Here is a 17,107-nt window from a genome sequence, read left to right as displayed (position 1 = left end):
GCATTTATGAAGCTTACATTTAATGAGGCTGCAGATATGCTGGAACGGTTGACTAAGATAAGTAGAGCTTGGCATACCAGGGATTTAGTAGTAGCAAGCCCTACTATGTCTAGTGGTATGTCAGTAGAGCAACATTAGAAAAAGGAGAAGCGTGACCAAGACATAGCACACATAAAAACACAGATGGATTTGCTTACTAAAAACTTATATTCGGGAAGACGGAGAAGGTAAAAGCTATTGGATTGCAAAGCAGAGCTGATTCTGATTCTGATGAGGAGGCAAACTATCTAAATAATCAGGGGCATTTTTAAGGCAATAACTAAGGGAATCAGGGTTGGAACTATCACGACAAGACTGGTTATAAAGATAGGGACCAAAGGAGTTGAAAGAACAAAAATAACAGAGTGGACTATATGTATCTCCTAAAAATTGGGATAATACAGCTACCAGTTCAGGCAAGATGTCTATGGAGGACATAATAGAGAAACTGTTAAAGGGAGTTGAGGCTACTAATATTGGGGTGACAACAATAAAGAGTGTCTTATCTTCCATGAGTCAGCTAGTGAATTTGCACTCAATTTCTATTAACCAATTGAAGTAGCAGAAGAGCACTCTTGGTCATATTTAATCAGAGAAAGAGTGGTACCTTGCCTAGCGATATAGTGCAGAATCCTCAGAACGATGGCCTTGCATGGCAGTTACCACTCAAAGTGGTAAATATTTATCTAGCCCTTCTATGGGTAAAGCTGTAATTGATGATGTTATTGAAGAAGAGTTTGATGTTGATGAAACCCATCCAGTGGAGTCTGAAAATCTGGATAGTAAAGCGAGTATATCTAACCATCAGTAGGGTGATGAGTTAGAGGAAGTAATGAAAAATAATAAAGAGGCAGTGGTTTCTGCCCTTCCAAAACTACCGTCGCCCTTTCCTCAAAGATTGAAGAAGAAAGCTGATGATACAAGGTTTAGCAAATTTATGGATATGCTGAAGCAACTGACGGTGAATGTGCCTTTAGTGGAGGTATTAGAGCAGATGCCTGGGTATGCTAAGTTCATGAAAGACCTAGTGACTAAGAAGAGAATAGTGAGCTATAAACCGGTATATAATCTTCATCACTATGGTGCTATTTCAACAAGGTCTTTAGAGCAAAAAAAGCGGACCCAGGAGCATTCACGATTCCTTATACTATCGGGTCTCTTGATTTTACTAAGGCCTTGTGTGATCTAGGAACGAGTATTAATCTGATGCCGCTTGCTGTTTATAATAAGCTAGGTTTGGGGAAGCCTACACCCACAAATATGCAACTAGTGATGGTGGATAGGTCGGTAAAACAGGCAGTGGGTATTTTGTATAATATGCTAGTGAAGGTGGCCAGCTTTATATTTCCTATGGATTTTGTTATTCTAGACAGTGAAGTGGACTTTGAGGTGCCCATAATCTTAGGTCGACCTTTCCTTGCAACTGGAAGCGTGCTTATTGACTTACGAGCTAATGAGCTCTTATTCAGGCTTAATGATGAAGTATTACGGTTTGATATATGTCAATCTATGAAGCAACCCAAGAAAATGAGTGTGTTCTCTATTATGGGTGTCTATTATGTGGATGAGAAAGAAGTGTCGATAGAGGAGAATTTGTTGTTGAGCCTTTGGCTGTTGTCTTGATAAATTTTAATAGCGAAGGTATCAAAAAGTATGAAGAGACTGTCTGTGCCTTTACTAGAATGGTATCATATTCTTATGCTCCCAAGAAGCTAGATCTAGATAACACCACCGGCGAAGCCACCTATTGAAGAGCCACCTGTGTTGGAGTTAAATGAATTGCCAAGCCACCTACGGTATGTGTTTCTAGGTAGTGGAAATATTTTACCCATGATTATTGCAGCAGATCTAGGTAAGCAGCAAGCGGGAGCACTTATCTCTGTACTTCGGAGGTATACAAAGGTGATAGGCTGGACTATTATGGATATTATTGGCATTTCTCTGGGTATTTGCACCCATAAAATTTAGCTTGAGAAAGATTGTACACCATCCATTGAGCATCAATACCGTTTTAACCCACCTATGCAAGAGGTGGTTAAAAAGAAGATCATCAAATGGATTGATGCAGGATTTGTATATCCCATTTCTGATAATAAGTGGGTAAGCCATGTCTAATGTGTGCCCAAGAAAGAGGGCATGACTGTTGTAGGAAATGAGAAAAATGAGTTAATTTTGCTCAGACCTGTGACTGGGTGGAGAGTTTATATAGACTATTGCAAGCTTAACTTGTGGACTTTGAAGGACCACTTCCCAATGTCTTTTATAGATCAGATGCTTGATCGGTTGGTGGGAAGAGGTTGGTATTGTTTCTTAGATGGGTATTCTGGCTATAACCAGATTTTTATAGCCTTGGAGGATCAGGAAAAGATGACATTCACTTACCCGTATAGGACTTTTGCCTTTAAATAGATGTTGTTTGGTGTGTGTAATGCACCCGCTACTTTTCAACGGTGCATAATGTCTATCTTTTTTATATGGTTGAAGACACCTTGTAGGTATTCATGGATGACTGCTCAGTAGTCGGTGATTATTTTGAGTTGTGTTTGGTGAATCTGAGTAAAGCTTTATAGCGGTGTGACGAGTTTAATCTTGTGCTCAATCGGGAGATATGCCACTTCATGGTGAAAGAGGGCATTGTCCTGGGTTACAAAATTTTAGCAAAGGGGATTGAAGTCACCGAGCTAAGGTTGAGGTTATTGAGCAACTACCATTGAGGTTATGCGGGCTTCAATCGGCGATTCATAAAAGACTTCTCAAAAATTTCAAACCTACTTTGCAAACTTTTGGAGAAGGAGGTAAAGTTTATATTTGATGATAATTACTTGAAGACATTCAAATGCCTAAAAGGGAAATTGGTTAATGCTCCTGTTATTATTGCTCCAGATTGGTCAAAGCCATTTGAGATTATGTGCGATACAAACGGAGTGGCACTTGGGGCTGTACTTGGTCAGAAAAGGGATAAGTTATTCTATTCTATTTATTACGCCAGCAAATCCCTAAATGGTGCTCAAAAGAACTACACTATTACTGAATAGTAACTTCTTGTAGTTGTCTATGCTTTTGAGAAATTCCGGGCTTATTTATTAGGAACCAAGGTGGTGGTCCACATAGATCACGCTGCCTTGAGGTATCTTATATCCAAGAAGGATGTGAAACATAGATTAATCAGACGGGTATTGCTTCTCTAAGACATTAAAGTCAAAAATATGAAGGGATGTGAGAATCAAATCGCAGACCACTTGTCTAGACAGGAGGGAGGTCAAGCACTTGAGGATGGGCTAGAAATTAATGATGCATTTCCAGATGAGGAAATCTTGGTTGTTGTGTTAGAAAGAGTGTTGTGGTATGCAGACTTTGCAAACTATGTGGTAAGCAATGTTATTCTGGAGAACCTTTCTTTTCACCAAAGAAAGAAGTTTTTTCATGACGTGTGGGAAGAGCCATACTTGTTTCGGCGTTGTGCAGATAATATTATAAGGAGGTGTGTCCCAAAAGTAGACATGCTGAACATTTTGGAAGCTTGCCATGCATCTCCATTGGAGGTTACTATGCAGGTGATCGAACTGCTAGAAAAGTATTGCAAAGTGGCTACTATTGATCAACTTTATTCAAAGATGGTTATGATTTTGTGCGGAGCTATGACCAATGTCAACGACAAAGGTCAATCTTAAAGCACCAAGAGATGCCTTTGACCAAAATAATGGAAGTGGAGTTGTTCAACGTCTAGGGCATCGACTTTATGGGGACCTTCGTAAGATAATATGGGATGAAATACATTCTAGTTGCTGTAGATTATGTATCAAAATAGGTTGAGACAGTCGCTTTGGTCAATAATGAAGGGAAGAGAGTTGTTGCGTTCCTTAAAAGGAACATTTTCTTTCGATTTGGGGTGCCTCAAACCATCATAAGTGATGGTGGATCTCACTTGTGCAACCGAGTATTTCAAGATGCCTTAGTAAAGTATGGTGTTAAGCAACATAAGGTAGCAACTCCATACCACCCACAAACTAGTGGACAAGTGGAGATTTCGAATAGAGAGATCAAAGTCATTCTTACTAAAACGGTGAATGCAAGTAGACAAGACTGGTTTAGGAAACTTGATGTTGCCTTATGGGTATATAGAACAGCTTTCAAGACACCTATTGGCATGTTACCATACCAATTGGTTTATGGCAAGGCATGTCACTTGCCGATTGAATTGGAGCATAAGGTGTTGCGGGCACTTAGGAGGCTGAACTTGAATTGGAATGAGGCAACAAAGTTAAGATTGGAACAGCTAAATGAGATGGATAAATTCCATCTCGGTGCATATGAAAGAGTAGATCTTTACAAAGAGAAGATGAAAAAGCACCATGACCAGAGGATTGCAAAGTGAGACTTTCAGAAAGGTGATTGGGTACTCCTTTTTAACTCTAGATTGAAGATGTTTCCACGTAAACTTAAATCCAAATGGTCTGGCCTATTAAAAGTTAACCAAGTTCACTCATCTGGAGTAGTTGAACTTGAAAATAAAGATGGAAGTGTCTTCAAAGTTAATGGGCAATGAGTGAAGCTGTATATCAGTCTAATAGACTCGATAAATTTCATAGCTACTATCAATCTCGATGAAATCTGAGTAATTGAGATAACTGAGTCGTGCCACGACATTAAATCAAGCGCTAGTGGGAGCCAACCTACAAATGTTGTTGTAATCATAGTTAGATATTATTTGTTGTTCTTGTGCAATCTAATGTTTTTGTGAAGTGTGCAGAGCTAAAAATACAAAAAAAAGAGTTCTAAAGTTGAAAAGGGGTTTGACGAAGAGATCGACGGACCATCAGGTTCACGACGGATCATCACTTGAACCATCAAAGCCATATAAAAAATTGGACATTATGGATAAGGCTTGATAATCTAGTTGGCAGACCGTCGATTGAGCCATCATAGCAATGCATAATTTCCTGGTCTCTGGTAAGGTGCGACGGCCAACTAGACGGACCGTCGGACATCTGACGGACCGTCAAGTGGGCTACTGAAGAAACCCTAAATGCGGGTCGAGTCGAGCTAACCTAAAATGTTATTTAAATCTCAAGAAACCGACCCAATTGTCTTTTAATCCAATAAGAGAAAATGGTTACAGAAGTTGATACCTTTTCAAATACTGCAACTGTTTAACTCCCTATGAATTCAAAGAATTTGGAGTCAGTTATTTCCCCTAGGACTTTTTCTCTCTTTTTTCTTTCCTATTTAAACACACACACACACCTATCTTATCCTTATCACAACCAAAGTAGAAATCACTGACAAAAGTTTTAAGTTGTTTTTATTTTCTAAAGTTGCACATTGAGTAATGAGCAACACTTTGAAGTCAAGGCATGATCAAACTTCTGTCAAATTTTGGTTGAAATAATGAATTCAAATGCAAGAAAATTTCAATACTACAAAAAGAATTTCATCTTGATTTCTTCTTTTGCCTTGTTGATGATACTTTTTTATTGTCAAACTCTGATATAGTCTGTTCTGGGTGAAGTCTGAATAACCCCTATGCTTGAAATAGAAAAGGTTGCTCTTAAATGTGAAATTGGTGTCATTATTGTGCTAAAAATTGATATTGTACACCAAGTGTTTGAAAAAATGTTGAAGTGAAATCTGAAACTGAAGAAGGGTTATGACGACTACCTTGGCGGACCGTCGATCTTTTGACGGACCATCGGGTGGACCATCGCAAAAGTCCCAAGAATGTTACCCACTGGATAAGCTGCGACAGACCACTTAGCGGACCATCAGTCACTTGATGGACCGCCAGTTCAACCGTCACAAGACTCTGAAAAATCAATACTTACTGTTTAAGGCTGACGGTCAGACCGGCAGACCATCGCAACATTAACGGACCGTCAAGATGACCGTAAAGACACATTCTCACTTATTTTAGTCTGTTTTGACTTGTAAACTAATTATTTTTCCTACTTTCAGACATTATGGCATACAAACTCCCTTTGACTAGAGGTGGTGGTAGAGGCCGGGGAAAAAGCGAACCAGCCAGGAGTGAAGAGACACCTACCTTTACCACCTGGTAAAGAGACAGGACAATCCCTATACTCTCTCAGTCTGAAGAGGAGAGTGAGAGAAGCACTACCAGTACCAGTTCAAGCCCTGATGAGGAAGAGGTCAATACATCAAACCTCAACCCCGTTAAGGAAAAAACTGGCCCTATTGAAACAGATATCAAGAAAGCAAATGTAATAAAAACAAGGATCCTCAAATGAGGGAAGAACTTAGGTGGAAACTCGAGGGATTAAAGAATAAATTCCTTGACGGAATGGAGATGACAGCAAGCAGGGCAACCAAAAGGTCATTCTTTGGAGAATAACAGATAGTGACAACAAAGTTACACAAATATCCTGAGCTAGAGCATCGCTTTAATGACTACGAATTGGACTGGATGAGCAAGTCACCCGGATTATATCAGCCAAATTTGGTAAGGGAGTTCTTTGCTAATTATTTGGCATTGGCAGAAAAGGATTGTCCAAAGGGTTCAAAGATCTCAGATTTCCCCAACAGGGAGTCATTCCCAGTCTGAGGAGTCAACATTGATATATCGGCTCAAACCATCAACAGGATATTGTTTGGGCCTGAATATGAAGCGTCACTTGTTGTTCCTAATCTTGAGTACCGACTAATATCTACATCTACTTAAAGACCTTGGTTGGCTGGTCTGCTGACTGATGATGGTAACCCCTCCTGGGCAACCAACCCACGTGAGTGTATTGCTAAGTCCTCCCTTAGCTTCAGAGCTAAGTTCTGGTGGGTTGTTGTTAGATTGAGGTTGATGCCAACCAGAGGTAATGAAAATTTAAATAGCCACAGGGCGGTGTTAGTGGCTAGTTTAATTTTAAGGATGAAGATTAATTTCGGCCAAATAATTGTTGATGAACTATTTGTGAGGGCGCTTAAAGTAGTAAGTGCACTACCATTCCCGTGTCTAATCATGGAGTTATACAAAAAAGCAAATGTACCCTTGATTCAACGTGTTGGAAATAAAGTCCGAGCGACACATAAGAAAGACATTGAGAAATCAAAAGATAATTCAAAGTTTGAAATGCGGGTCACTAAACCTCCAGCCTATCAGATGCAAACCGCGCCAGCCCCAAACACTTCAGAAATCCCCATAGGTATGCCGTTGCCCATCGCCACTTATGTGCCACCAAGTATATCTATAGGGTCAGGGTCTACGCCACTAATGGGTGGAGCAGATTTTGTAGAATATAGGTTAACGCAGGAGAATTTTGCCAAGTCGGTGAAATTGCAAATGAAATTTCAGAAATAACTGGGCACATAGGTTTCATAATTCAAGCCTTTTGTTGATCAAATTATGGCAGAAGTAATCCGTTCATTCCAAAATATTCAGTTGAGGATGGATCACATAGAAGAATGTATCAACAAGAATTTGGATGAAATATCCATTCCACATCTTACAAGGTTCATTGTGGAGTTTAAGCAGACACGGGCTGACATAGCAAAATAAAAAAGCAAGCAGTCTCAGCAGCCTGTGTTTGACCCAGCCCTGGTGATGAGTGATGATGATGAAGGAATTGTTGATTTAATGGGAAAGCCACTAAAAGACAAAGGCAAGAAGCAAGTCAATAAAAATGCCGAAAGAAAAGCTGCAAGAAGAAGAAAGGGGAAAACAATGACACCTGAAGAGAGAGAAAAGTATGATATGAGGAAATCCTCAAAAATATCAAGGAGAGATGAAGATAAAAGATGGAAGAAGACAGCAGATGAAGCTGCAAGAGTTTCTACGAGTTCTACCCCAACAAGAGGGCCCAGTTCAGACCTAGCTCGGGTAATACCTCTAATTTTAGAGGAGGAGATTATGAGTACCCCTACCACCATAGAGGTCAACATTGCCGCAGGTGAGGATACTAGAGCCTCAGCATATTTCACAGATGCCTCGGATGAATAAGAGGCATTACAAGTATTCCCATTCCTCGTACTTTAATTTAATGCATTGAGCATAAAGCATTTATTTTCTGTGGGGATGAGTGTACTTGTCCACGGGGGTTTTTGTTGCCGATGTTCTTTTTCTCCTGTGTGCTATCAAGTAAAACCGGCATGTCTAGGATTGCATTCTTCTTTTCTTAGGTTGTGATGTAAATATTTGTTGTTAATGTTTATTTATAAAAGCATAATTTATTTTAGCATCTTGGTGTGTATATGGATGATGAATGACGTTGGTATAAGGCTATGAACATGTTTGTGTAACTATTTACTGTTGTCTTTTAGCATATGTGAGCAACCTTTAGTGAATCTGTAATTGGCATTAACATATAAGATATGCATAACATATGATAGAAATCTTAAGAGTAGTAGAATGAGTTTAACTCAATTGCTTGTGTGTGAGAGTATTTGTGTTAGTTCTTGCTTAGTGTAGTACCAGAACTTGCCTTGTTCATTGATGATGTTTTGTGGTTGATTCTATAGGATAGGATAGCAGGAATCCTTGTACATTCAGTCCATTTAGCCAAAATAATTAACCCCACCAAAAAATATTTTCCATTTTTGAACCCTTTTTGAGCTTGTATTAGTTTTCTTCGGCACCAATAACTCTAATTAACTCTCTTTAGATTGTTAACACCTAACTCTGGCCCTAGTCCAATATTGGACATTGTGTACCTAAACTCAGGCAAAACACCTAAGTTGAGGGTAGCTATTAGCAAGAGGTTAGCTGTCTAACGAAAAGTTGGTTTAGAGCTTAGCTTAAAGCATCTGGCCCAAGTCTATTCAAGACAATATGTACCTTGACTAACTGCATAAGCATAAGTTGAGGGTGACTGATGCTTTTATGTATATATATATTAAAAAAAGGGAGATAGAAGAGGGATATTATGGTAAAGTATAAATGAACAAGAGAATAGTAAGTGAGTTAGTAAAGTAATGGCCTTGGTGGGTAGAGTTCAAGGGCAAAGAGAGTTAAATCTTAAATGTTGAGTCATTTTTTCCAAAATCCTTCCTTACCTAACCTGAAGCCTCATTACAAGCCTAGAAAAGATCTACTTGATCTTGGCGAATCAACCATAAGGGAGCGTTAGATGATAAGGGCAAGCCTATGGGTATGTTCGCTATGCTTGTAACTTCTTTGATGAGTGTGAGAGTTTGATTTGCATTCTCAAACTATAAAGAGTGGTGGATTTTATTGACTGTGAAGGCAACTTGAGTTACACTTGGTTTGTTGATCTTTGTGGGATATGATATCCATGTTTGTGTATGTTGAATTATAATCAATGTCGGTTGTAGATCCTGATGTTTTAAGACCATATGAGTGAGATGACAAGCGAATGGTTGTGTGAAATCTGATTCAATAGTCGATTGTCTATCATTGTGTTATTCATGTATGCAATTTGATGCTAAGTTGCTTGAGGACAAACAATTGTCTTATGTTGAGGGTGTTGATGTTCCGTCTTTTGACGGAATATTTCACATCTTTTTCAAGAGATTATTGTATGTTTGCAAGCAGCTATTGTTGTATTTAATATTGGATTTTAGTGTTTTAAGGATAAGGAGTTAGCTGGAAGAAAAACATGAAAAAATAGCAGAAAAAGGTCACTGACGGTCAAACTGGCAGACAGTTAGCCATGTAATGGACCACCGGAGTAACCGTCAAAGTTAAACAGAATGAGCCAAGTAAGAAACTCATGCGACAGTCCAATTGGCGGACCATCAGTCATGCAACGGACCGCCAACTTAGCCGTTAAGCTTAAACAGAATATATGATTCTAGAATATCAAGCGACGGCCCATGCGATGGACCGTCGAGCCAGCAGCGGTCCGTCAACATGACCATCGGCCCTTAACAGAACCTGACCTCCAAGGATAACCTGCGAAGGACCGTCAGGCATCCGATGGGCTGTCAGTTCGACCGTCAACTCTGACGCGGCTTTTCTGAAGTTCGAATTTTAAATTCTCTACACCTGGGAATATTTAAATACCCAGTTTAGGTTTTATTTAGGTATCTTTTATCCTATTTCCAACTTTGAACCTTATTGTAACGTAGTTTTTTTGAGTATCAAGCTAGAATTTGGGATCTAAATATTTTTTATGCATATATTTCTTCTGAAGATTCAAGAACAAAGCTTATGATTTTTTTAAGTATTTTCTGAATTTATTTATGAGAAAAACAATGACTTCTTCTTCTTTTTCTATGGAAATGTGTGGCTAAGCTCCCATAACTAGGGTTATGGGAGTCTTGATGTGAAAAACTGATTAGAATTGTGAAAAAAATTGATTTCCATAATTAACTAAAGTTGTATAAACCTTTCTTTATAATAATGACCTTTCTTGGTTGCAAACTTGAAGGGTGAGCCCAAGAACACTACTTGTTTGAATAGAAAAGTGTTTGCTGGGTAAAGAAGAAGCTTACACGGGATCTAAAGTCTGTAACCTTTGGGTTAAGGGTTGATGCCTTAATGGGATCAACCCACATGAGAGAATAATTAAATAAATTAACGTACTCTTTAAGTTCGAGAGAATTGAAGGATAAACTACTCATTCAGGTTGAGAAACAAATTGGTAAATTGTAGGATTCAATAACTCTTGCAATTGAAGTAATTAATTAGAAAGTCAAAATAATTCACAACCCTAGTTGTTTGAACATCTTGGTAACCATAACTCTAGTTTGTCTATTCTCATTGAATTACTATTTATAATAAAAATCACTGTTTGGAATACTTACTATTACGAATAACGAAACAAAGTTTACAAACCAAAACCCCCCATTTTAATTTGAAACTATTGATCAACAGTCTAGTAACAACCATAATACTTAGTGAATACAGTATTCCCTGTGGGATTCAATCCCAACCGATTTGGGTTATATATTTGACAACGACCACTTACTTTCCTATAAGAGAGGTGTAATCTTGGTGTATCATATGTACATGATGCCATTTTGCTATATTGACTACTATGGATCCGTGCTTGTCATTAGTAGTATATGAAAGTGGCAATGTTTCTCAAGCTTGAGTATGAAATGAATAGTTGGTGGTGATTATAATGTTCCATGTCAGGAGTGTGTGAGGTTTTTTTATCTTTCTTATTTTGTGTATCCATCTAGAACCTTTTCAGTCCATTCTATTAGGTAATAGGTTGGTTGTTTAGGAAAGGATAATAGGCCTTGTTTTATTTCTATCCATTTATCCTAAATAGACCATCCAAATGATATAATTTATCCCTTTGATCCTTGTTTAAGCTAACTAAACCTTTTTTGTGAAATAATCATTCACCTTCCTATTTTTGCCATTGAGAATCTGTTTTGGTCCTGGTCTTTCCTTGGATATCATGTACCCCAACTCAGTAAAATCGCTTAAGTTGAGGGTGGCTACTATAGAGGCTATGACAAGTGAAATTAGGTATGAAAATATTGGGGGCTAATATAAAAAGAAAAAAAGATCTAGGCAGCTAAGTTTGGAAAAAGAAAGAAAAAGAGAAAGTCAAGTCAAAAGAGTTGTGCACCCAGGAATATAAATCAATTAAAAGAAGGGTAAATAAGGGAAGAAGTAGCAAACATACTTGAAAATAGAAGTTTGTAGATGACAAGGAAGGTTGAGTCACTAATTCCAAAATATATCCTACCTACACCCAAGCTTTTGTTGCAAGCTTAGTAAAGTCCTGTAGTGATACTAGTTGACCTTCTGAAAATCGAGATGGAATGGTAAGGACAAGCTAATGGTATCACATGGGCAGTGTTTAAAGTTTGTTGTGAGAGTGAGAGATTGATTTCATTCCTTAAGTAAAACCCAATATTCTATGTGAGAGACTTCTTTGTAGTGAGGTCATGCGGATAGCACTTTAGTCTACTAGCTATTCGATTGACTACTTTGAGTGCATGTAATGTTGCCCATTTTTATTATAATACCAATCATGAATCCCTATTTTTTGATTGGTAAGTAATTCATGTATATGAAGTCACTAATCTGATAAGGTTAACTTTAATTTACAACCATTGTTTCGTTTCTTAGAAACATTGATGTTTACATAATATAGTAGTGTTTGGTTGCTTACGAATGAAAAAAAATTCTAACGTGAGTGTGTTCATGTGTCGGCATTCTGACGGAAGATTTGAGGCTTTTGACTAAGAATAATTTTATTCTCTTAAGTAACCTTTGTCATTTTGATTGCATATTTTACTTTTTTGTGTAAAAAAAGTTGACATGTGAGAAATCAAGAGAATCAGCTAAAAAGGTAGTTGACGACTTGAATTAATAAGTTGTCAACTTGCTGATGAGCTGTCAACTAATGTCTTCAATCTTGGGTAAAACGTAAGTCAAGAAGACTTTAGTTGAAGACTTGAGTTAATGAGCTGTCAACTTATTGGCGAGTCGTCAACTTATTGACGAGCCATTAATTGATGTTTTTAACCTTAGATAGAATACAAATCAAGAAGAATTTAGTTTAAGACTTGAGTTGATGAGCTGTCAATTTGTTGACAAGCTATCAACTGATGTCTCCAACATTATGCAGAATAGAAATCAAGAAGAATTTGGTTGAAGACTTAAGTTGACAAGCTATGAACTTATTGATGATCTAGCAACTGATGTCTTCAACTATAAGCGGACCAAATCTGTAATTTATTTTGAATTCAAATTTTCCTCTACTATGAATAGTAGCTTTAGAGTTTTTCTCATTATCTTTATACTCTTTTGGTTATTCCTTTAGACATTATTTTGTGGAGAAGAACTTGAAGTTTCGAATTTTATTTTGGGTATTTGAGAAACATTATGGATCGTTGAAAGAGAATTAAAGTTGATTCCATATTTTGTAAGCATAAATCTTTAATTTATGAATTCTTCTTCCATATTCTTTGTTAAATTCATGAATAGCTAAACTCCCACAGCTAGTGTTGTAAGAGCTATGGTAAATTATTGTTTGAATGTTAATCCCTCCGTTTCAAAAAGAATGACCTACTTTGACTTGGCACAAAGTTTAAGAAAATAAAGAAGACTTTTGAATCTTGTGGCCTTAAATTAAAGTTACGTCAAATGTACCAAAAATTTCTTTAATCTTATGGTCCTAAAAATGCCATGTGGAAAGTTGAAATTAAAGTATTGCCAAAAAATGAAAGGAGTCATTCTTTTTAAAATGGACTAAAAAGGAAAGTAGATCATTCTTTTTTAAATGGAGGGAGTAATTGTTAGTGAGGTTGAATGATTATGGGATCATATTGGTAATCCTGTCATTTTAATAGACTTCTATTGGTTGCAAATAGTAGAATATGCCTTAAGTTTAATTCGCTTCAAATAAGGAACAAAAACGGAAACATGGATTGTCAATGAGGATTTGGAGACTTTAACTCTTTACCTAATGGTTAATGCTTTAAAGAGGTTGACCAACTCAAAATGAAATCAAACTCAAATGTAATTTTCTTCAAGTTCGAAAGGATTAAAGTATTAATTACTAATTTAGGTTGAGAAACACTTGGGTGAACAGTAGGCATTAATAATTTTATATTTCCTAAACGTCATCAGAATCCTTCTAAAAATTGATATGTAATTATGATACTAGCCATGGTAATCATAACCCTAGTTCAAATTCACTACTGATTTATATTTATACAATTAATTATGTTTCCTAGCAAAAATTGGAATATCGTTTACAAATTTTCATAATAAACCCCTCCCCTATTTCATGAAAATCGCCCGCTATCATTTATTTAAATCACACACATCTTAGTTAACACCATATTCCTTGTGGGATTCAACCCTAATCTCTATAGGATTATATATTTGACAACAACCACTTATGCTTCTTTAAAGGGAGTTGTAGTTTGGGTGTATCATCCCCGCACCCCCTACCTGATAGTCATCCTAGTATACCCGACCTTAGGCTTAGAGAGGCCTCCTAGCACATATTCTGATTGGGGAAACTCTTCGTGCCCATTCTCTACCTCTGGGTCGACCATGAACCCTACTCGGCCTTAAATCGGGGCTCTTATATCGAGAGTCGGCTCAGTATCCCTAGTATTCTTGAACCTAGTCATCACCATCTGCGTAGAAAAGAATGGAATACATATTTAGAACGTTGGGTATGAACAACCTACACAACATGGTGAGGACTAGGTTCAAGAATGCTTGAACCCAGTTCTCACCACTTGCGTAGAAAAAAATGCACTACATGTTTAGAACATTGGGTATGAACAACCTGCATGACAAAGAATCAAATTAGAGAAGTTTTTTCTAAAGACATCTTATAGCCTCTCGAAGATATATACAGACGTCTATGTACAGATCTGCGAGACTGTATTAGTCATCCTGCTCTTACACTTATGAGACCATTGAACCTAGCATTCTGATACCAAGTTGTCATGATCTAAAAGTTGAGGTCATGATGGCACTCATCTCCGCCCATCCTTGATAAGTAAGCCAAGTTCCTAAAATACAGAATAGGTCTTGAATGAAGTCAGGCCATAAATATGAAAAAAATGTAGAAGTCTAAACAAAATTCAAAATCATCCCAAAACCTAGCATCATAGGTACGAAGGGCATCTAAGTACAAATCTAAACATCTAAAAGTACTACTTAAGTCTACCTCTGATAATAAATAAAGAAATAAAATAGAATAAAAGGAGGTCTGAAATGAGCCCCAAACTCTAGACCGCTCTAGTACCTCGAATATCAAATATCATAGCAATAATCAGCCATAGTAGGTCATACCCAAGCTGGTATCTACACTGAAAGAGCACAGAAATAGGAGTGAGTACAGTCCACTTATACTCAGTAGGTATCTTAGGCCGACTGAGCAAAGTAGGAAACAAAATAAGTAAAATATACTATGAGCATGTCACCTGCATAGAGAAAAGTTCTCAAATGATAGCTCACGCCGTCTTCACTAACAATTATACAATACATGGTAAAAAAGGATATCTACACATGAATATACACATAGAAACTAAAAATATAAATAAACACATTAAGAAGTACAAATGATGCGATACAATGCAAATAGTGATAAGATATTTCATATACATTTTTCAAGTCTCAGCTCTTCCAAGATAGGATTCATGGAGGGCTCAAAATTTGTATAATTTCTCAACCTCAACTTAACCTTACCAGTAAATAACCTCAGCCTAGGATTTCTAGAATATAATGACCAACCTTGCCAATAATCACCTCGGCCAATGTTTTTTCAAAAGTGATACATTTTTTTTCAAACTCAGTGTTCCTCAATGATACAAATATCTCATGAATTTCTATGTATGAAATGAGAATGATATGCTCGCAATCACATCAGTATGAAGATAACTGATACATTCAATATGTGTATAAGTAAGATCATAAATAAACTCAATATATCAATAATTCATGATATTAGTTTTGGTTGGGCACCACTACAATAAACATGCATGTAAAACATCATTAGTATCATATCAATCCTTAAATCGGGCATTTATATCATGATAAAGGCAAATAGTGCTCAATAAGGCCTATAATATCTATTTTCATCCCCCACACGGGCATCATATTAATAAATATGGCATCTAAATACACATATAAGGCCAATGATGCCAAATAAAACCCTCTAGACTGCGGGGAGGGAGGGGGGCTTTTAAGTAGATGACTTACTAGCAACATGTAGTATATAATATCATGTGTCAACAACAACACATCACACAATATATAATAGCTCGAAAATCATATCTCATAGTTATTTTTCCCAACCAATAACATGTTTTACTTATTCATCAACTAATCAACCTCGTCTGAAGAAAGTTAAGTCATAATCTACCTCAAAACATTGAAATCCAAGCTTAAAGTCCTTCAACACTGTTTTTCGCTTTTGAACAAACTCGAAATCAGCTACAACATTCAAATATAACATCTACATATTAAAAGAAAGCTAATGATACCCATATTACCAATATTTAAGTCGGGTCCAAAATGAATTTGAAAAGCAAAAGGGATAAAATTGAAATTTTATTTTACAAATACATTCTCCAAGGTTAAAGGAAACTAGTTGCAAACCCACACAAAAATAAGTTAAAAATAAGGTCCAAATTAAAAAAATATTTTAAAGCTTTTCCAAAAAGATCTTCAAAATCTTATGTTAAAATGTTTTGATGATATAATTCAATGTAACGTAATGAAATTAAGGTTTTAGAGCTTACCCAAACTCAGAGGGTGAAAAAAACCCTAAAAATTATCCAAAGTCGAAGCTCAAAGTCCAGAAATAGTAAAACAAGATCGTGAAATAGAGTATTTTATACAGCGATGGCCGCTTAAGCGGCTTGAGGGTTGCTAAAGTAGCCAAGCCACTTAGGTCTGCCATCACTTAAGCATTCAAGTGCTACTAAAGAAGATACTGCTTAAGTGACCCCTGGTCTACAAAGGGCTCTCTAACCGGCTAAATAATTAGTATCTACAAATATATTCAACCAAGACGTAAACACCCACCCCAAAACTAGCATAATACTACACTAAATCATAATGGAGCTTAATCTAAGGGGAAGGTAAGCCTAGTCTACCAGAACATTGTCGAAAGCTCGAGAAAATCCACTATATCAGGTTTTTTCCCTTCTGAGATGCCTCCGAACGCTGCCATATTGTCAAAATAATAATATATGCATTAAGATAGAAATAATTATACCCATTGAATATAAATATTTTAGGTCAAAAGTCAAGCTAAAAATCTCGTGTGGAGCCCGCTTACTGAATCATAAATTTTAAACTATCTACACTTCCCTCTAAGCTCAGGATCATTTACCTTAAAAATGGGTGAAATTTAAGCATAAATGGACCCCCCAAATCAGCGCCAACGTAAACTACTGCTTTAAAGACAATCAGAGAATTAATCAAGAAAATAGACAAAAACTTACAAAAATAATGATGAGAAAATAACCAAAATGACGTCCCCTACTCATCCAGACCCCTAATGATTGATCTCCATAAGTCTCTAAGATCCTAGGGTTGTTATGGTGAAAGACTTAGGAAAAATAGGAGAGAAATCGAGCTCCACAACTTTAAATACACCCAGGGGTCCCTTCACTGTGATCGCGGGGACCCTGTCGCTAATGAGTCCATCAACCCGGCCAACTTATT

General features: G+C 37.0%; 1 protein-coding gene across 1 annotated transcript; it reads left to right on the top strand.

Moving 5' to 3' along the window:
- Window positions 1–871: 871 nt before the first annotated feature.
- LOC107854373 lies at window positions 872–1,662 on the top strand. The gene is made up of 2 exons (XM_016699383.1): window positions 872–1,021; window positions 1,138–1,662. Exons 1-2 carry the CDS (start codon window positions 872–874, stop codon window positions 1,660–1,662), a joined length of 675 nt encoding a protein of 224 aa, XP_016554869.1.
- Window positions 1,663–17,107: the final 15,445 nt, after the last annotated feature.

This window comes from Capsicum annuum, chromosome 4 (assembly GCF_002878395.1).
Source record: "Capsicum annuum cultivar UCD-10X-F1 chromosome 4, UCD10Xv1.1, whole genome shotgun sequence".
Lineage (NCBI taxonomy): Eukaryota > Viridiplantae > Streptophyta > Magnoliopsida > Solanales > Solanaceae > Capsicum > Capsicum annuum.
The sequence above is the reverse complement of the archived record's forward strand: the minus strand, read 5'-3'. Positions and strand labels throughout refer to the sequence as shown.